The sequence below is a fragment of the Cladophialophora carrionii genome, assembly GCF_000365165.1.
Source record: "Cladophialophora carrionii CBS 160.54 unplaced genomic scaffold supercont1.1, whole genome shotgun sequence".
In the NCBI taxonomy this organism is placed as follows: Eukaryota; Fungi; Ascomycota; class Eurotiomycetes; order Chaetothyriales; family Herpotrichiellaceae; genus Cladophialophora; species Cladophialophora carrionii.
Window position 1 is genome coordinate 210,105 of NW_008481816.1, and position 20,300 is coordinate 230,404.

At 55.2% G+C, this 20,300-nt stretch overlaps 7 protein-coding genes across 7 annotated transcripts; 4 read left to right on the plus strand and 3 right to left on the minus strand.

The window, feature by feature from the left end:
- Positions 1-450: 450 nt before the first annotated feature.
- On the minus strand, positions 451-1,755 carry G647_00078 (uncharacterized protein; the record flags this gene model as incomplete). Its single annotated transcript, XM_008723481.1, has 1 exon — positions 451-1,755. The coding sequence occupies one exon, from the start codon at positions 1,753-1,755 to the stop codon at positions 451-453; it is 1,305 nt and encodes a 434-aa protein (XP_008721703.1).
- A 330-nt stretch (positions 1,756-2,085) lies between these two features.
- G647_00079 (uncharacterized protein) lies at positions 2,086-5,127 on the minus strand (the record flags this gene model as incomplete). The annotated part of the gene is made up of 1 exon (XM_008723482.1): positions 2,086-5,127. One exon carries the CDS (start codon positions 5,125-5,127, stop codon positions 2,086-2,088), a length of 3,042 nt encoding a protein of 1,013 aa, XP_008721704.1.
- A 492-nt stretch (positions 5,128-5,619) lies between these two features.
- Positions 5,620-6,594, plus strand: G647_00080 (uncharacterized protein; the record flags this gene model as incomplete). The annotated part of the gene is made up of 1 exon (XM_008723483.1): positions 5,620-6,594. The coding sequence occupies one exon, from the start codon at positions 5,620-5,622 to the stop codon at positions 6,592-6,594; it is 975 nt and encodes a 324-aa protein (XP_008721705.1).
- A 333-nt stretch (positions 6,595-6,927) lies between these two features.
- G647_00081 (uncharacterized protein) lies at positions 6,928-7,635 on the minus strand (the record flags this gene model as incomplete). Its single annotated transcript, XM_008723484.1, has 3 exons — positions 6,928-6,988; positions 7,045-7,277; positions 7,336-7,635. 3 exons carry the CDS (start codon positions 7,633-7,635, stop codon positions 6,928-6,930), a joined length of 594 nt encoding a protein of 197 aa, XP_008721706.1.
- Positions 7,636-9,778: 2,143 nt separating this feature from the next.
- G647_00082 (uncharacterized protein) lies at positions 9,779-11,581 on the plus strand (the record flags this gene model as incomplete). The annotated part of the gene is made up of 1 exon (XM_008723485.1): positions 9,779-11,581. One exon carries the CDS (start codon positions 9,779-9,781, stop codon positions 11,579-11,581), a length of 1,803 nt encoding a protein of 600 aa, XP_008721707.1.
- Positions 11,582-12,511: 930 nt separating this feature from the next.
- G647_00083 (uncharacterized protein) lies at positions 12,512-14,094 on the plus strand (the record flags this gene model as incomplete). The annotated part of the gene is made up of 3 exons (XM_008723486.1): positions 12,512-12,575; positions 12,623-13,001; positions 13,056-14,094. 3 exons carry the CDS (start codon positions 12,512-12,514, stop codon positions 14,092-14,094), a joined length of 1,482 nt encoding a protein of 493 aa, XP_008721708.1.
- A 1,615-nt stretch (positions 14,095-15,709) lies between these two features.
- G647_00084 (uncharacterized protein) lies at positions 15,710-18,887 on the plus strand (the record flags this gene model as incomplete). Its single annotated transcript, XM_008723487.1, has 5 exons — positions 15,710-16,004; positions 16,068-16,815; positions 16,862-17,470; positions 17,518-17,899; positions 17,958-18,887. 5 exons carry the CDS (start codon positions 15,710-15,712, stop codon positions 18,885-18,887), a joined length of 2,964 nt encoding a protein of 987 aa, XP_008721709.1.
- Between the last annotated feature and the right edge of the window lie 1,413 nt (positions 18,888-20,300).

Here is a 20,300-nt window from a genome sequence, read left to right on the forward strand (position 1 = left end):
GTGGTACACAAATTTTGTCTTTTGGGGCTCCGGGCTGGCGGTCAGTGGCATGCTGACGGGAATTAACTCCCCCATGGGATGACATGGTCCCATACTGGAGTAGAATTAGACTCCCACTGGAGGTCGCATTCCGAGGCGACAGCCTCGAATAGTGATTCCGCTACCTGAAGCTTAGCCAATGCAATGGACTCTTTGGGCTGGTAACGTAAAAGACCTCGCTGCTGCTGTCCCTCTATCATTTATCAGCGCTGGGATGGTAATTGTATGGTTGGTGCATCCTGCCTAAGGTATCGATGCATCCTGCGTAAGATATCCGGGTGAAACGTAGATTCTATCCCTCGTGCGTACAATCCAGTTAGAGGCCATGACGCCCGAGCTCACGAAACAGCTCCTCCCTCGGGCTGATTTCACCCATTCGCCGACGCGTGCCCGTGTCCATGTCTCATGTCTCTACGGATCGACGTGCCTCTCCGCGTCGTGGGCCCCATTCGTGCTCGACCTCGACGCATCCTGTTCCTCAAAGCCGGCGTTCTTGAGCACCCGGTCCACCTGGGCACTCACGCCGGGGATGCCCTCCTTCAACTTGCGCGCGTACACCTCGGTGAAGTCGCGAAAGGCGCGCTGCTTGCCGTGCACGACGGCGTTGCCGCGCTGCACGATCTCGACAAAGTCGCGGGTGAAGATGTCCGGGTTGCGCCCGTCGTCGACGTAGTCGACTATCTCCGGCGCGATGGCCACCTGGTGGATGTAATTGTTGGGGGACTCCTGCGCGGACGTCAGCCGTTTCAGCTCGGCCAGCGACGTCGTCAGGTCGGTGAGCTTGTCGACGAGCAGATCCTGCGTCTGCGGGATGTAGCCGTGCGTCTGCAGTTGGATGTCCGTCAAGTGCTGGATGATGCCTTTGATCGTGTTGTGCACGCTGCTGGTGTCCTTGACGGGGGCCATGGTGTTGTTGCGGATGAGGCGTTCGGCAACAGGCAGGTCGTCGAAGGTGGTGCCGATCTGGAATGTCGCTGCTGTCGCTGCTGTCGCTGCGGCCGTAGGCGCAGAGTATCGTCCTCTCGTATCACGTGCGCTGAATGACCCAGTAGTCTGTGCTAGAAGAAGGTCCTGCTGAGCTGCTGCTGTCCTGGTCTCGATGCAGCGAAGGTCCGCTTCCGCTTCGGGTGACGGATATGTGGTAAACGGGGTGTTGGGTGGGCCAAGATCCGCGTCTGAGAAGCTCGATGGGCCCGTCACCGAGAGTCGTGACGGAGGAGATGTTGTCGTCGTGGAAGGCGAGCGCGCCGTCGACACCCCTGGAAGTGATGATACGGGTCGACGAAGTACAGGAACAACAGCCGTTGGGACAATAGTGTTTCCCGGCGCGGCGCCGATGGCGTCGATGGCACACAACTTCCACGGTGGAACCTTGAGCGTCACGAACGAGCCGCCCCACTGGCGCACGAAGTCCTTGACCCTTCCGTTGTATTGAGGGAAGGTCAGCAGCTTCTCTCGAGGCAGCCGGATGCCAATTCTATACGAGTATTTCGTCTTGCGATGGCGGTGGACGCGTGAGTCGGGGGCGTTGTCGAATCTTTTGCCTTTGATTCCAGCCCTGGCGACAGTCCGAGTGCCTGAGGCTGCTCCGACTCGGTACGAGTACGGGGAACCGGGGCGATAATCATAATCCTGGTCACTGTCTGGCTTGCCAAGTGACGGCGCATTGGTCGTCTCGGCATTCCACGCTTGTGCCCCGCTCCGAGGCGCTGCCATTGTCGTCTCAAGTGACCACGATCCCGATAATGATGTAGAGCAGCGAACGGAGGACGTGTATTGAGGAACACCAATGTCTGGGTTGGAGTGACTATGAAGCGAGGAACGAAGAACATCGTTCCTGAGACGAAATAAAGAAGTCTGGCAGTCACAGAGGAAGTGGCTGTCACGCAAGTATGAAGTGGAACATCTTCACTTGCACTTCGCTTTCACTTCACTCTCGACTCATCATCTACTGCATTGGAACGGTCAGATTGATGGGTGTTGTAAGGCACAAGTGCCATTGATTCAGCTCTACATGTATATGACTGCCTCGCACAACATCACTCATCACACTTCTTTCGTTCGTACAGTCGTTGTGGGCTTGGGCGCGTCGATCGACGTCTCTACCATCTCGATGCCCGCAAGACTAGGATATCGCCGACTAAAATTGGCTTCCCAGTCTTCATCGAGTGTCGTGGTTGAAGCTGCTGTGGCCTCGTTTGCACGGCCGACACTCGTTTCGACGGCTCCAGCTGTCCGCAGCACCTTTGGCTTGGGGGGTGCTGTAGGTCTCTGTCCGCGCGAATTGACCTGCGTAAGATCTGTGGTGGAGGATGGAGCGGATGCAGTGACTTCTGGGACACCATGCCGTTCTACATGGCTTGACAACTGAGTCGGAGATTGGCCAGACGGCTGAGAGGACCGCCTCTCATTCCCATGCGGCTGTTGAGGCGCTGCAGGTTCGGTGAAGTGGCCGTATCCGGTTGCGGTCTTCTGAGCCGGTCGAGTGTTCTCATTTAGAAGCGACTTGACCCTGTGCTGAATGGTAGCCGATCTGCCAACGCCGCCGCCACCACCACCACCCGAAGCACCACCTCCTCGTGCTGCTAGTCGATGTCGGTACTCTGCAGCCGCCTGAGCGACTCTTTTCTCCTCAGCCTCCAGCTTTCTCTTCTCGATCTCACGTCTGACCTCAGGAGTCTGGTCCTCCGCATCGTCCCACGGGTGCCGATCATCATTCAAGTCCGTCGCTTCTGAGCCGGCAATCGGTGTCAGGACGTTGATGGGATCCCGTGATGGAGAGTCGCTACGTTGTCGATGGTGATTTGAGTCGCTGTTGCTTTCAAACATCTTGAACGCGTCCCCGAACTTACCAGCCAGCAGCTTCGTCGTACCCGCAATATTGGGGACAATCGACGGTAAGCTGGCTCTCTTGAGATGTTTTGGACCGCTGCCCAGCCTCCTATGGTGGTGTCGACGTTCCTTCTCCTCCTCTTCTTTGGCCTTGAGAAACTCAACGTCCGACGTGATGTTTGTGGCTGACTCTACCTGTGCCAAAGGGGCCGTTTCCGGTTCTGCACTCGTGAAAGTCGTCTCATAGTCGAGGCTTTTGATTTCCTTGTCCTTGATGTGAGTAGGTCGCGCCCCGATGTTAACGCTGGCGGGTCGGGTCCTGAAATTGAGCGACCTGGACCTGCTCACGCCGGGACTCAGTTCTCGCATGGTCGGACGTCCGCCTTCTAAAGACGGACGCGACGATGTCGGCGACCTTGGCTCAACGTCACCGGCGAGCTGCGAGCGGTGCGCATCTTCCCTCAGCAGGTTTGCTAGCCTGGACGCATCTTTATTGCGGGTGGAACGGGGCTCTCGTGGAGGCAGCTCTAAGTCTTCGTATTTCTGAACTGGCGTAACCGTACTTTTCAGGGGTTGCTCTTTGGGTGGGAAACGGTGGACTGGACGTTCGGCGAACGGCTTGGCTTCGGATTCAACAGCCGGGGGGGAGGCTGTCATCGTACCGGTCGATACCATCGCCGGCTTGGGCGCAGTGACAGGTGGAGCATTGGCCGGGCTTGCACGTGCTTGTGTTTCTTTGCCTTCGAGCGATCTTTTGTGCTGCAGAACAGTCTGCGATCTAACAACGGCAGCCGACTTCTCTGGCGGCGGTTTAGGTTTGGCAGGACTGGGAGGCCTTGCGAACGCATCATCTGCTAAAGCATTCGTCACCCGTTGAGCTAGCCGGGGATCAGCCACTGTGTCCTTCTCAAGGTGGGATTCAAACGCAAATTTTTGCCCCTTGTCGGTCATCAAGGAGAACTGATCAAGCGTGGGAAAGCGCGAGGAGAGTTCGTCCTCAGCAGACGCCCTGTTACCGTCCAGGGCAGCGAAGGGATCTGAATGCGCATCCTCCATCATTCGTAGCGGTGACGGACTCGGTTTGGCCGAACCGTGGTGAGAAACAGGTTTAGTCGGTCGCCCTCGTCGCATTGGTTCAATATCAGGAATGGCAGGAGGAGCTGCTTGTTTTGGAGGGGACAACGTGGCACCGGCTCGTGATTGCGAGCTAGAGGGTTGCGGAAGCACTTGATCTTTACGACTTTCCGATTGTGTCCTGCGAGCATAGATGTTTTCAAACCTCAACTCGCGGCCGTCCAGCTGACAAGCTTTTTGTAACACCTGATATATGTTGGGCCGGTCTGATGGTTTCTCTCGGAGCATCGAGGCGATCAGCAGCTTCAACTGATCGGAGAAGCGTGGGTAGCCGGGGAACTTGAACTTGGCATTCAAGATTGCCATTTGCCCAGCTTCCTCAAATGGAGTGGTATAATAGCAAAGCTTGTACAGGAATACACCAAGGGCCCAAATATCAGAGTTCTCATCGATCGGCTGCTTCCTGTACACGTCGATCATCTCGGGACTGCGATACTGCAATGTAGTATGGCGGTTGATGTCGTCCTCTATTAGCCGTCCTTCGGCGGCACTGGTCGCGGCTGGTCTCGCAGGAGCTGCTGACCCAAAGTCACACAGCTTGTATATCCTGGACGAGCCGCTCGTGGATATGAGGACGTTCTCGACTTTGAGATCTCGGTGCATCAGAGGCGGCTTCAGGTAATGCATGCAAGCCACGCCCTCTGCCACATCTGTGAAGATCTTCAGAATCTCAGGCTCGGTCAACCGATTCTGCAGGCGAGTGTTCATAAAGTCGATAAGTCCGCCGCCCTGACAGAATTCCATGAGCAGAAATACTTCATAGCCACCACCCTTCAACTGAGAGGCGTGCGAGTCGATGTACTTGACAATGTGTTTCTTCCCGCGCAGTCTCTTCATGGTCTCGACCTCTGTTCTCATGTTGGCCAGGTGATCCTTGTCGGGCACGGCCACCCTCTTGAGCACGGCCTTCTGGTTTCCATCGACGGCGTGGGGGAGCTGCACAACGTAGACATGGGCAAAGCCACCTTCGGACAGGTAGCGGTCAATGATGACCCTGTGGTCACCCACCTGAACCTTGGTGCCTGGCAAGAACGTGCCGGCTGGAGGCGCTTGTGTCGGTAGAGTCGGGACGCTGTTCGCAAAATGGCCTTTGGTAGAGAGTTGAGATGCGTAGACTGCCATGGTGGAGTTGAGGTCGGGAGGAAGAGGGACAGCTGTCTCTAAGGCGGGGTGAGAAAGGAGTGGGAGCCCTCGTGGTTCATCTGTCTATCATAGCTGTTGTTGTGAGGGAGAGGAAAGAACGGCTCCGCTGCATAAGCGTGCGAAACGAGGAATCGAAGTTCGAGACTGAAGGCAACCCCGAAAGGAAAGAGGACATATCCAGCTGTTGCTCCGGGGCGGGACTGGGAGTTTAGGCGGAAGTGAAGCATGCCAATGACACGCCGCGGGTACGAGGATGCCTATCACCCACCTATGCGGTTAGGGAGGAGGATGACGTCCCTCCGCTGGACTCGTGGCGCTCAGTCACGGATGCCTTACTTCAGCCCGCCGAAATTATTTTTTCCAGCACCCTCAAAAAGTTCGCGACCACACATCCGCCCCGGCCCTCTGCGCCATATTATGTACCTGCTTTGTTCCTACTAAGACCTCATTCTATTGCCGCAACACTCCAAGATGTCTAAGAAGAGGAAGCACGAACAGATTCAAGATCGGGAAGACCTGCAAAGTACAAAGCCACAGCCAGACAAAACTTCCCAAAATGAAGTCTCGGCAGTTCCGGCAAAGTCAAAGGGACAGCTGAAGCAGGAGAAGTCGGAACGAAGAGCAAAGAAACAGAAGAAGTCGAAAGAGGAAGCGCCAGAACAAGATCCCTCGACGGGTCATGCAGCACATGTTTCCTCATCACCTGCGCCAGTGGCAGCCGAGGGGGCCTCCACACAAGAACCGGACGGGGAGATGAAGAAGTCCAAGAAGGACAAGAAGAAGGCAAAGAAAGAGAAGGACGACGGCGACAAGAAGAAGGCGAAGAAGGCGAAGAAAGAGAACCGCGACGGCGACGAGAATAAGGCAAAGAAAGAGAAGGATGACGGCGACAAGAAGTCCGCTCCAGCTCGATTTATCTGTTTTGTCGGCAACCTCCCTTACGACGCCACTCTTGATCAGATCAACGCCCATTTCTCCAAGATTGCACCCACCTCCGTCCGTCATGCGACCGAGAAAGCTAGTGGAAAGAGTAAGGGGTATGCCTTTCTCGAGTTCGACCATTACGACAAGATGAAGACGTGTTTGAAATTGTACCATCATTCTATCTTCGATCCGGAGGCCAAAGGGGAGGGGAAAGATGCAGCCGCTGCTCAGCAAGACGACAAAGAGCAGACGAAGCCGAGCGGGAAGCAGAAGGGGCGAAGAATCAATGTCGAGCTTACGGCCGGAGGAGGCGGCAAGAGCAAAGCTCGCAAGGCAAGAATCAACTCAAAGAACCAAAAACTTGAAGAGGAACGAGGGCGGAGGCGACTCAAGGAGAAGGCTGAGCGCGAGCAGGGTTCTCGGAAGCACAAGGCGCCGCCTGAAACGGGTGCAAATACGGTGGAAGTCAAGGACACTCGTGGGGACATCCATCCTAGCCGTCTTTCTCGAGTGAGCCACTGAAGCACTGGGGATTCGGCCAGCAAATATGAAGGTGACAGTTTACGAGGACAAGTATGCTTCTGCTCGAAATATCGGATGTGAATCCCTTCCTATATCAACGCCTCCATTCGCGCCTTGGTTGAAGCTGTATTAGTTGGATGCCCCAAATTCTCCCCCGGGCACTTTCAGCGGCGTCCTGGAAGCAGGCGCAAAGGTGAACGGCAAAGTTGTATCGAAGTAAAGAGGAAGCAGCGAAGCAGAGAAGTCTATGTCCATCTGTTGCCCTGCATCTTGGATCAAACCTCTTCACCGCCAAAACCCCAATTTAGAAGCGCGCTTGCGCTTGGAAACGTCCTAGAGAATGGTGCATCGTGACTTCTTCTTGGTCGTCGTAGGTCGAGGGTTGAGTACAGCCCTAGGGACATGTTCGTCAGTGTCTTGCCAGCATGCCACGCTGAGATTGCGCCTCACCTAATGGCTTCATCGAACACGCTCTTCAGATTTCGTTGTGTGAGTGCGGAGCATTCCAGGTATTTCACCGCTTTGATTTCTTTCGCCACTGCCAGTGCCTGCTCGTACGAGACGGGTTCCATCTTTTTTGCCCTCAAGTTGTCGGCCGTTGCTTTGTCTTCTCGAAGGTCTAGCTTGGTTCCAACAAGGATGATGGGCACATTGGGCGCGTGGTGCTCAATTTCGGGGTACCACTACATCCGAAACTGTCAGCTCGAACATTGGGCGAATATAGAAACATGGTGCTCCCACCTTTGCCTTGACGTTGTCGAAACTAGGAGGTGAGACGATAGAGAAGCATATCAGAAAGACATCTGTCTGTGGGTATGAAAGAGGTCGCAATCGATCGTAGTCTTCTTGACCTGCAGTATCCCACAAACCCAGCGATACTGGTTTCCCATCTACCATAACACTGGCGGAGTAGTTGTCGAAGACAGTCGGGATGTATTCGCCGGGGAAAGCATTCGTGGTGTAGGATATCAGCAGACACGTCTTCCCGACAGCACCGTCGCCAGTGACAACACACTTTATCGACTGAGTTGCTTGCGCCATGGCGTTGGAGTAGTAGAGTATCAGGCTCCTTTCCGCAGAAGAAGGCTGGTCGAGATCAACTGAGGAGTGACGAGCCTCCCGAAGTGGCGTTGACGCCTCTAAGGAAGTCTGTGCTGATCGTAGAATCGAGGGACGCGAATGGTATCCAGCCAGGAGCGCGTGGCGACTGTTCTTCCGAGCCGCTTGGGCAAACGTTGCACGGCGACGATGCAGGAACTGGGACCTGCAGTTCGGCGGAAGATCAAGCTGGTCACCGGCAGGTGGTGGCTAGTGAGTAGATGCTGGCCTGATGCAGTGCAGCAATGTAAGTACTACACAGCGGTAGTTGCAGCGGGCGGTGGACCAGAAGAGGAAGAAGGACAAGCAAAGTCAGGGTCCAAGGGGTGTCGGTGCAACCCAACACATCACTTGCGGGAGTGTCCGTCGACGTCGATGCGGTTTTAGGCTTGAGATTCAGATTCTGAGGCGGCTGCTGCAGGCGGCCAGTGATGATCAAGGGAAACCTTGAGAAGTGTGGAGGCCGGTGCATGGGGAAGCATCGACGACTCACAGACCCAGCAAGGTCGCTTGGCCACAGGCTGAGGCAGCTTCTGAGACGCTGGAGTGTCAGGAGAGAAACCTGTGACCGCAGAACCAATCGGCTGCAAAGGGGACAAGTGCTTCAACACGACGCAGTATGTGTTGACTGACATGTCCCAAACCTCCAGGCTTCAGGCTCGCGTCCTCCGAGATGCTGCTGCCGTCGCTGTTTCCACGAGCCGGTGTGGACGAGCCAGGCGCATTCCGTCTATTACCTACCTCTGCTGTCTCTATTGGTCCCCAGTAAACCGTCAGTCGGACAGTTAATACGGAGTACATACCAAGGTTATGGCCATGTCGGGGTCCGCACATGAGGGCAAGGCAGGGAGCGATACCGACAGGGACACGCACAAATTCTGTCACAAGGTCGTGGGTCGATAGATGCTCTCTTTATACAAGTCTTGACAGTCAGCGAACCCGGCGGCGCGTCTACCGAACCCGTTGCATTGCAGCTCAGCAGAGGTACCATCTTCTGTGGCAAACCCAATCCCAACATCGCGAGCACTCTAGAAGCTGGTGTCACCGATCATGCTACCTCTCTTTTCGGCTATATTCACTTTCGTATGGCTATCACAAAGTCCCCAAGGTGCATGACCCGAGTCGCCGCCCAGGGTATGTCGCCGTGTTGATTGGATCGTGACATAACTCAACACAGTGGTGACAGTAATACCTCGTTTGCTTGCGTGGCCAAGGGTCGGCATTCGTTCTCGCTCAACTTGAGATCTTGCCGTTCTCAAGCCGATCTGACCAGCATCGACGGAAAAGGTTGTTGCTGCAGCCGGCAGGGCTGCTCCCCGGAGCACCTGGCCCGAGACGCCAGCCAACCCGAGCCTTAAGGGTCCCTAAGCCTTTCGTAAGCCCCCAAAACAGATAATGATGGACCTGGGGCAGCCACTGTAGGCTCGCTCGGGGCCTGACTAACTCTACCCAGTACCCAGTACCACAGCACCCCAGTACAGTTGCGAGAGCTCCCATTGCTGGCGAAAGACTCCAGACCTGTCCGTGCCTACTGACGGCCTACAACCCCGTGCGTCCAACTTGCGAGCCGCCTGAGCGAGTTGGATTAACCACATGCTTCTCTTCAGCTACCATACACGGTACATCCATGCCCCTCACTGCTGCTCTAAGAGATCGTGGGACACCGATGGCCACTTGGGCCCGCCGAGTCTTCCTTTCCCAAACTGTACATTGCTCAAGCCCGTCTCGGACGGCAGGCCTGGAGCGAGGCGACTTTCCGGGCTTGCCAAAAAGTCTGACATGTCCATCTGGTAAACTGGTTCCTTCCGTGAGGTAAAGCTCGATTAGGGACCTGGCTCATTTTCACGAAAGGATAGAATCATTCCCTAGCTAGAGCCAAAACAATCCGTGGCCAAAAGCCTCCTGGCCAGCCCGCCTCTATTTTGACCATGTCCTCGAAACCGAGCATTTCCAGGTCGAACGCCCAAACAAAGCTCGAAGCACTAGGTACACATCCTTTCCGTCTGGCAGGCTTCTTGCACCGACTCTCCAGGATCTTTGCGGCTTCGAGAAAAGACGATCGCTCCACCGAGCACATATAATAGCAATGGCTTCTGGGTCGAGGAAACCTCAGCGGCGCTTCCAGTTCATCGACAATAGCAACGTCAGCTCTTCAGGCTCCAACTCCACTCAAGTTCGACGTCATGTTATGCAAGAATACATGAGGGAGAAGCGTTGGGAGGCTCGCTCCCATTCCAATATTGCTGGGGAGTCTCACCCGCCGACCCGCAAGAGAGGCGTGAAAGCTAGGTCGCAATCACGACCGACACATAAACGTGAGGAGCGGGAAACCTCGCCGGCCTTCGAACCTGGCGATGCCCTGCGCTGTATGTCTTTGCAAGGAGCGCCAAAGGACCAACGCGAGCACCAAAGCCATCATGATGATCCTGTCGAAGAGATTGTTCGTCACAACCCCGACTTGGAGGCGGTTCCCAATGATCCCAGGCCTGCCTTCTCCCTGGGTTCTTCGGCCTTTGCAAAGCTGGCGGACATGGTCTCCAAGCCACTGGTCACGCCCCCATCGTCCGTGGACTCTCCTGATCGAACGTCGCCGCCCAATTGGCAATGGCTATCATGCGGCGCCACGTCCCAAAGTCCAGAACCACAATCGTATCTGAGTGCTGCTCGGACTGACCCGTTCGACTGCCTACCCATAAAGTTAAGCGCTCAGGACCAGGAGCTTTTCGATTTCTATGCCAACGTCATGCCGGCATGTTCGTACGGGTTTGAGCGACGAAGCCCTCGTGCCCACAACTGGTACCTAACAGTCTTCATTCCAGAAGCCATGAAAGGCGCGGTGTGCTTCCAGAATACCATCCTTGTCCACGCCGCCAACACACAGGCTTGGGTTCAAGGCCTCCCAGAAACACGTCTTGCCATTGAACATCGTGCCAAGGCCTCTCAGTTGCTTCTTCATCACTACCAGCAACACCCGCATGACACCTCAGATGCGACGATCTCGGCGACGATCTCCGCCGCGGCCTTGGAGGATTTCGATCCTCGTATAGAGCGCCGCATCTATGCCTGGATGCACTGGGAAGCGGTTGTGCAGAAGATCAGAGACAGAGGCGGACCAACCGCTCTGGTCCAAAACAACAGGTTACAAATGTTGATCAATTGGTCGGACTACATCTTCTCTGGCTACAAGGGTCAGGGTGCCACATTTTACTTTGACCATCAATCTTCACCAAGACACACGACTGAGCAAGAGGCCGAGTCCATTGGCCGTACCGAAATTGCGCAGCAGACTGAAGAATTCATCACGTTCCTGAAGTGTGCCGAACATCTCGCGCTCGTGCAAGCGGGCATGCAGAGCAATCCGGTTTCACGAAGGCAGCAACCTTTGCGGTTCTCGGTCTTCCTACCGGGTCAGCCTCTATATAACCTCCTTGCCAGTCCGAATGGTGCACGGTATACCGACACGGGACAGTTCAAACAGATTATATCCAGGCTGGGTGCGCTGATGACGATCAACACAGCCATTTGGGAATACCGCCACTCCACAGAGTTCAGCGAGGAATTCTTTGCGGAGCTCATGGACAATATCATGCACAATGAACTAGATCAACACATTTCTGTGGAAGCACTGATACAAATATTGCTGAGTGGCAGCAAAAATCCGGTCCTGCTCCATACAGAAAGGCCTTGGTTTGTTGGTAGAATGCTCAAAGTGTCTAAACGACTGTCGCGGCCAACGTTTGAAAGGCTAAATGAGTTGCTCCTCAGCTTCCTTACCTTGGGTCCAGAGCTCAGTCCAGTCATGGTTGACTGGGAAAACGAGCTACGCACGGAGATTTTGCGGGCGCCTTTGATCAGTTATCGGTCACGGTTCATGATGGAGCCAGCATGATATCTTATTCTCCAATGGCTGAGATCAGCCGAAAACGCATTCAGCATCGCTATCTCATCGCCTATGCAGGATGAGAGGGGTTCCCAGCGCCAGCGCATTTCGGGGCGAGCAATATCTTTCTGCTCTAGGTCCCAACGTCACAAACTCAAAAGTTCGGAGCAGAGCTGGCGGGCAAGGTTCGAGTGTGCCGCCGGATCACATTGGAGACCGCAACCACACGACTATGGCACTTTCAAGGCAATCGCCCCTGTCACTTGAGAACTACAACAGTCTAGTCTCCTTCTTCTTGCCGGTAACTGGTCTAGGTGAGGGAGAAATTGACGTTTGTGAAAAATCTGCTCCTCGGGCATAAGGAAGCTTTACATCTGGCTACGAGTGTTGTGCACAAAATCACACAGGGTCGACGAAGTTTCGAGACCGCTTGTCGCTAAGCAGGAACGATACGCAGATAAGAGGCATCACATGCGCGCCAATTCACGTCCTGGGATCGTGGTTTGAGGCCGGTCTCGCCAGCCTTTGCCCAGAGTGATGGTGTCTAATGTTTTCCGAATAGCTCAGCTGAATGGGCGGCACCAATAATTAGGCTGGATCCGGGAAAGACTCATGGCCCTGTTTCCCACGTGAGAGCAGCCGAGGACACCTCGTGCCCCCGCCAGCCTCGGCCTTTGTTGATCAAACAACGTCGTCGCTCAGCCAGACTGATCAGGGCTTAATTCAGAGTTAGTAGGTGCTTTCAACATCACAGCCGAAAAGGAACAACCTTTCGGTCACATACGCGGCTCCTTTGCAGATTATGCTGCATTTCTGCGGTCTCCCGATGCCATGCAAATGCTGCTAGTCAGCTTCTGTTGCGCTTTTGCGTGCTTGGGGGCACTGCTTTTTGGCTATGGTGAGCCACACCGGTCCTTAATAGCCTTGCGGTCTTCAATCATGTTGGACAAGATTGAGTCGAGTGGCAGACATTGCACACTACACTGCACTGGCGCATACATCCGTAGTTTTCAAAGCCCAATGCTGACGAGCTATGCTCTGAACAAGCAGATTCTGGGATCATCTCCTCTTCCATCGCCCAGACAGACTTTGTCCGCCATTTCGGAAATGGAACCCTGGCGGACAATACAGCAGGTGGAATAGTTTCCTCGTTCACTGGAGGGGCCATCGTCTCATCACTATGCCTCAATGTCCTCTCTGACAGATATGGCAGACGTGCTGCTATCTTCACTGGCGCAATTCTCGCGTGCGTTGGAGGGGCGTTGCAGGGCGGTGCGAACAGCGTCGCCACCGTGATTGTCGGTCGGGTCATCGCTGGCCTTGCGATCGGTCTCTTGTCGGCGACGATACCCAATTACTGCTCGGAGGTAGCTCACCCGAAGTTTAGAGCCTTGCTGGCAGGTTTGCAACAATGGAACATTGGTCTTGGGTCCGAGCCCCAGTCGCAAATCGTCTCAGCGTGAGAGTACTAACCAGGAGCTAGATTCGTGTGCGCCCAGTGGATAGGCTATGGAAGCTCGCTGGTCGAAGGGCCCTTCAGCTGGAGGTTTCCTCTCTCTATGCAAGTGCTGCCCGCCGTGGTTCTCGCGGCCGGGGTCTGGTTCTTGCCCGAGTCTCCACGATTCCTTGCGGAACGTGGAGAGCTAAGGAGCGCGCACGCCGTGCTCAGTCGACTACATCACGACCCTGGTCTCGTCGAAGCCGAATACCAACGGATCCAGGACAACCTTGAGGCCGCACGCGACTCCCGCATGGGTTGGCTTGATTTGTTTCGAGTGCCAAGTTTACGACGGCGTGTGTTGTTGGCTTGTGGGATCCAACTCTTCACCATATCGAGTGGTATAAATGTCATAAACTATTACGGACCACGGATCTACGCCTCTTTGCACTTCAGCACTAGCAGGAGCCTCATGATCATCGGCATCTATGGTGCACTGGCCCAGGTGTATAACACCGTCTGCATCGCGTTCGTGGATCGAGTCGGACGAAGGCAGCTGTTGATCCCGTCCATGATAGGCATGGGAGCTGCACTCTGTGTCAATGCTACTCTGGCACACTATTACATCGACGGGAACCAGGCGCCTGGTGGCAATGGTAACGCGTTGCGTGCGAGTGTGGCTATGTATTTCGTCTTCTCGGTCTTCTTCACGAGCGTTGGGTGCATCTCTTGGATTTTTTCCAGCGAAGTGTTTCCCACAGCAGCGCGCGCCAAAGGCACCTCCTTGTCCACGTTCACAAATTGGGCGGTCAACCTGATCTTTGCCCAATGCTCGCCTATTGCGCTCACAAAGATGGGGTATCGCTACTTCTACCTGTTCACCGCGTTCAACTGGACCGCAGCAGTTGTTGTGTATTTCTGTTATCCCGAAACACAGGGTCATACTCTCGAGAGCGTAAACGAGTTGTTCGGCGACCTGCAGTCCAGGCAGGAGATGGATTCCGGCCGGAGTATCAATGCTGCCGTGGATGTGGAGAAAGTGATGGTGCCCGATCAGGCAGTTTCGGCCAAGGCAGCATCCTGATGTTTGTGATTGATATCCATCACAAGGGTTCTAGCCAAACAACAAGACGTTCCCTGCATGGTGAGCCTGGAGGCTGTCGATTATTACTCGACCCAGCAATGGGGTGGTCATGATTGGGCGCGAATAACAGGAGGGGCTGACGGCAAGCCTCGCAAGCCTCTATTCAAACGATCCACCGCATGTGTTGAGTGCTGCTCTATGCCATCATCAAGGCCGCCATTCACCGCCATGTTGAGGGTAAAATGCGAGGCGTAGGCCGGGCTTTATCCGTGTGTGTCGAAGAAAAGTGCGACAAAGATAGACAGGGCTTGCCTCCTCGTTGTCCGTTTCCCCGATCCTGGCGTGATATGTGCTCCTAATGGTGGGATGGCCACGCGATGCATGGGTGCCCCTCCTCCCCTCACACGAAGTAAAGTTCCAGACATCCAGTGCTGTTCCGGTTCTGGTGGGTGAAGCATACCGCGCTCGATTCAGGACCTCGAACGCTCCTACATCTGTAAAGAAGAACCGAATGTTTCTTTGGGCGACGAGTTCGAGTGGTGCTCGAGTCCTGGCATCCCTGGATACAGCTGCCATTCGGGGGTAAAGCGGTTTCTTGCAGGGCCAAATGGTGCTTGGAAGGGGACCGGTGAGTCGCTGTCATTCGTCCATAGGCGACTGTTACTCGTGCAGGGGTATCCGCCTGGACCCTTCAAGCCTCGCCCTTGGTCAGCTATCTCCGGTATTCTCGATCTCTGCTCGTTATGCCAAAGCGTCCTGATTTTTCTGAACGCGACCCAGCGTGCCCGTGAAACCTCCTCCGATCGGCGAGTGTCCGTCCGAACTCGTATCCCAGCGGCAGAGGATCGACAGTCCACGTTGCGATGGGTGCCGGAGCGTGGAGCGACTGTCGTATCGCGCGTGCACCGCTTGCCTGTGCTGTGAGAAACCTGTCTGAGGGACCCTAAAAAGGGAGCAAAGGGCAACCCTAGCAGCCAAAGAGGATCCATCGCACAGCTATCCGGTTGGCCTCTGCATCCACGCGGGAGACAAGCTCCGCAGCTAGGGGCCTCCGTGGTGAGTTTGGCTGCAAGACTGCGTCATTGGAGACGCCGTGGTGGACGTTTACAAAAGTAAAGGTGGGGGTAGACGAGCGCCCAAGCGGGTGACGGGCCCCTCAGCCCAACCCAGTGGGCGCCAGTGGGCGTCAGTGGGCGTCCCCCCGTAGCCTCCCTAAGGACGCCCTGGCTTGTCGTTGGGCGAACCCGCAACCTCGTACGCTTCGTACCGCCCGAGTCGATCGCCTTCACACATCTGCTGCTCTTTCCATCGCCGTTCACCTTTCTCTCTCCTCTTGTCGCTGCCTTTCTCCCTTGCATCGCCCATCCTGCTCGCGCCTAGATTCGACTGGAACTGCGGGGTATCTCGAGATCCGAATGCGGCGCCGTGGACCGGCCCTGACAAATCTGTTTTTTATCCAGCTATTTGTGAATCTTCTCTGAATCGTATGCGTCACCCGTTTCACCTCCGCCAGTTGCAGGGTCGAGTCGAACGTCGCGCGTGGATGAGTGCTGCAACACTTCGGCATCCTCCGTAGCATCTACTCGCTGTCACCGCTGCCTGAGGCTTGGATCGGATGGGCGACCAGGACTTCAACACCCCCCAGTCCCTGGGTCGCCCGTCCGACGAGGCTCTGAGCAATGCCGCGCCCATTTCGACTGCCGGCGCCTCACATCATGATGACGAACATGCGGCAGGATCGCGGCCTGAGTCTCCTTTGCCAGATACGCCGCCCAGCGACTCTGGCGCAAAGCCACAGGTGCCCATGCAGAAGCGACGGAGGGTGACCCGAGCCTGTGACGAATGCCGGAGGAAGAAGATCAAGTGCGACGGGAAACAACCGTGTACGCATTGCACGGTCTACAGCTATGGTCTGTCGTATCCCGCACGGGATCTCTTCGGCTGCTTGCTCGAGTGACTGACGCGCATCTCAGAGTGTACCTATGACCAACCTTCCAACCGGCGGCGGAACCCGGCACCACAGTACATCGAAGCCCTCGAACAGCGACTGCAAAAGGCCGAGTCGATATTGCGAACTGTGTTACCGGGACTTGACCTCGACGATCCCAAGTTTGACGCCCGCAGTGTCGAGCAGCTGATCGAGCATAGCCGGCGCAAAGCAAATGTCAGTGGTGAGGGACGAGCGGCCCCCGAGGCCCCCAAGCCAGACGACGATGCTCAACTCCAGTCGATGGTCGATAGGACGGGTGCGCTGGACCTCGACGACCACGGCAACTGGGATTTCCATGGCCACTCGTCCGGCTACGTCTTCATGCGGAAGTTCCGCGCACAGTTTGGTGACCAGTTCCTGTCGGAGTATGAGCGTCCCCGGAAGAATCGAACGATAGCCCAGATCCTCGAGTCTCCCAAATCCGCCCACTCGTCACCGATAGATTTTAGCCTCCCTCCTCACGTTGACCTCCCCCCAAGAGATGTGGCCATCGATCTATGCCGCAATACGTTGGACGACGCCTGTGCTCTCATGCGCCCGATCCACCGACCGACCTTCTTCAAACGTCTTCACTCGGTCTACGACACCGAGCCGGAGCAATACAACAACCACCACGTCCAATTCCTGCCGCTGCTCTATGTGGTTCTGGCTGTGGGTTGTCTGTTCTCCAAAACCGAAAACGAGAACACGGTGCTTGATATCAAAGGTTACAAGGAAGCAATCGAGCAAGGGTAAGTGCTACCGGATATGAGGCCGCCTGTGCTAACGTCAAGTCAGATACCAATACTTCAGCACCGCTAAGCAGCTCCTCGACATCACAGACTGCAGGGATTTGGTCACGATCCAGGCCATTGTCTTCATGATACTTTTCCTCCAGTCCTCGGCGAAGCTACCCATCTGCTACGCCTATATTGGCATTGCGTTGCGAGCTTGCTGTCGGCTAGGCCTGCATCGTAACCTGCCCACCAAATTCAACCCTATCGAGTCCGAGGAGCGCAAGCGGATCTTCTGGATTGTACGAAAGTTGGATGCCTATGTCGGAGCAGCACTCGGACTTCCTCAGATGCTGAGTGACGAAGACATCGACCAAGAATACCCTTCCGAGGTTGACGATGACTACATCACCGACCAAGCTATTCTGCCAATGCCTGCGGGCACTTTCCCGCTGATGCGAGCAGCCAACGCCCACACCAGGTTGACCATGATTATGAGGAAAGTCGTTCGCTACATCTACCCTCTAAAGTCCCTAGATAGCTCGAAAGCCGAGCCGGTATATAGCATCAGTCACAAAAAGATCCGCGAGCTTGAAAAGGATCTGCAGAACTGGATGGATGAATTGCCCATGGAATTGAGACCGTCGGACAGTTGCGGACGAGAGCTTGAAAGGTATGTTACGGACCGAGTGGCGCACCAGGTGGGCTGACATGGTCTAGGGTCCAACAACATTTACGTATGGGGTATGCCCACGTTCAGATGATGGTCTACCGCCCGTTTGTTCATTATGTATCTCAAGCATGTCAAGCGAGAAACGTGGACAAACGAAGCTTTGCGTGCGCTGCGGCGTGTATCAGTGTTGCCAGGAACATCGTCCACATAATGAGTGAGATGAAGAGGAGGGGCCTGCTGGTAGGGTCCTACTGGTTCTTTATGTACACGACATATTTCGCCATCCTGTCTCTCGTATTCTTCGTCATCGAAAATCCGAACAATTCCACCAGCAATGAGATCCTGAAAGATGCATTGGAAGGGAGAGACACCCTGGCAAGCCTAGCGAAGCGAAGTATGGCTGCCGACAGGTGCACAGTCAGCCTGACGGTAAGCTACACCCAATGATAGCTGTCATGGATATCAAATGCTGACAGTTCTGTGCCAGGGACTTTTTGATGTACTACCGGAAAAGCTGAAAGAACGACGAAGCTCACTGAATTTGGCTCCAGCGAGCGCTCGAAAACGGCCTTCGCCTGGATCTGAAGCAGGACTACTGCCAGAAAGGCAGACATTGCCAGACCTCGGTGCTCCGCTAAGCTCCAGGGAGCAATCAGCGACGCCCAGCAGAGCCAGGACGCTTCCATCAGACTACCTTGCCAAACTGGCCAAAAGAAATTCTCTCCCGGATCCGGTGCTGTCCTCTTTCCAAGAACAGATGCAGAATCCGCAATTGATGGGATTTAACAGCCCATCTGCGTCGTCTCCCATGTCGCCAAATTATCAGTTTACACCTCAGCTGGGAAACACTCAGATCCCGGATCTGAAGAGTGTCATGTTCCCCAGTGACAATCCTTTCGCTTACCCCAGCCAACCAATGAGTGCTCTGGAATCAGCTGACGGACATTACCCGTTCTCAGAGGCGAGCATGACGCCAAATGAGTCGAATCTGTTTGGGACACCGAGCAGTGGCACGCACCAAATACCCCAGCATTTTGGGGGTTATGACTTTGCTTTCCAGCAGGCCCTGGGTGACAATCCCAACCTGGCACAACAGTTTACAGCACAGGGCAACCGAGATTTCCACGCTCCCTTTACCGATTTTCTGATGCAGAACGGAATCGGGCACGACATGAGCCATGTGGGTGGGATTCCCCGATCAACGGAGCCGGGGACCGTGAGCGTCTTAAATGGGACTGCAAATGCAGGTGCATACTGGAAGAGCATGGGTGGCGGACAAGGCGGTATAGGATCGGCACAAGCACACGCACAAGCGCAGGGGGTGCAGCAGACAAACCTGGATTATTTCGGCTCCGAGGGCTGGAACCCAGCATGGGCTGAGCAGCAGTATGGTCACCGCTTTCACACCGAAGGATAATATCTGGCTGGCATTTCACTCTTGGGCCCTGGGATACAGTGATTCCAGGCATTGGCATGATTGCACGGGTTCATGAAAAGGGGCATGCTATTGTGATACCATGGGTTTGCACTCTCTCGGCGTACGCGTCATTCTGCAGTGAGGCTGAAGGGCCCGTGATAACGCGTCGAGGTTTGGCCGGCGGGACCGTGCAAGACGAGATGAGACACAGGCAATGAAGGACAGGAATATATGTTCGGCTTTCACAGCAACTCAAACTGGTTGAGGAGCAATCTCAAAATGACATGAGGACAAGAGCCATAGACAGAGAAGACGCAAGTCCAACCTCTCCGCCAGAAAAAGATTCGTGGTCCATACTCCGTACAGTACCACGTCTTCTCGTCTTGCCACGTCCGAATCCAGCTCCTGGTGCTTCCCGTCAAGACGTACGCGCACACTCACACTGTTAAAAATCCGTGCCGTCTGGCCTGAGCAGGGTTTTTCTTTTCTGAAATCTTGATCGGCGTGGCCAGTTCATGCACGGCAGACTGGTTGTCCCCATCTGCCCCCAAGATTTTCCGCCGGTTCTGGGGATTCTTGGACACATTTCCCAAGGAATTCCGCCAGACATTGGCAAAGGCTGGGCGAAACCCCTGAAAACACGCGTCCCGAAACGGCGGATGTAGCAACGTTTCATTTCCATCTGCGAGGACTGACGACGACAGCCCAGGCTGGGCTGGCGCGAGCGGGGTACTGTAACTCTGTCGCTTAGAGAATTTTACCCAGTAGGGGGGATTGCCACGATTGCGTACGGCAATGATTGGCGGCCAGTGGGTTGCGACGTTTGGTTGTTGATGACGAGCAAGGCAAGCAAGATCCATTGTTACAAGACCCCCGGTAAGGGTGCCAGGGCGCCTGAGGCCTGAGGCGAACGGAGAAATGTGGCTATGGCATCCATGGATGGCATGACATGACATGACGTGACGAAAAGCTACGGATCGATTCTCGGTTGGGTGCAGGTGGCCATCCATGGATGCAGGTTTCATTCAAGCGCCGCTGTACGAGGTATTGTGTGACACCAGGGCACCTACAGGGTTGACTGTGCGAGGTGTTGGCAAGAGCACTACGAGGTACGGCCTACGCGCGGTTACTTATTGTGTACACAGTCCTCGCAGGCAAGCCGTAAAGCACTACTCGTGCGGCCTACGCACGGGTTATCTACAATCCGCATGCCGAAGAGCGCATCTCGATCGGTGGTGCCGCCACAATGCCATGTGACAACCGCATCGACCTTGGTCCACGTGGAGGAGATACTCGTGCGCCGTGGGCAATAACTGCCGCGGAGCGGTTCGATAGGATCGACTCCGGGCTGGTTACAAAGCCAACATGCGTCTAGTCGCTCGTAGGTGGTGCTGTAAACCGCTTTCGGCACGG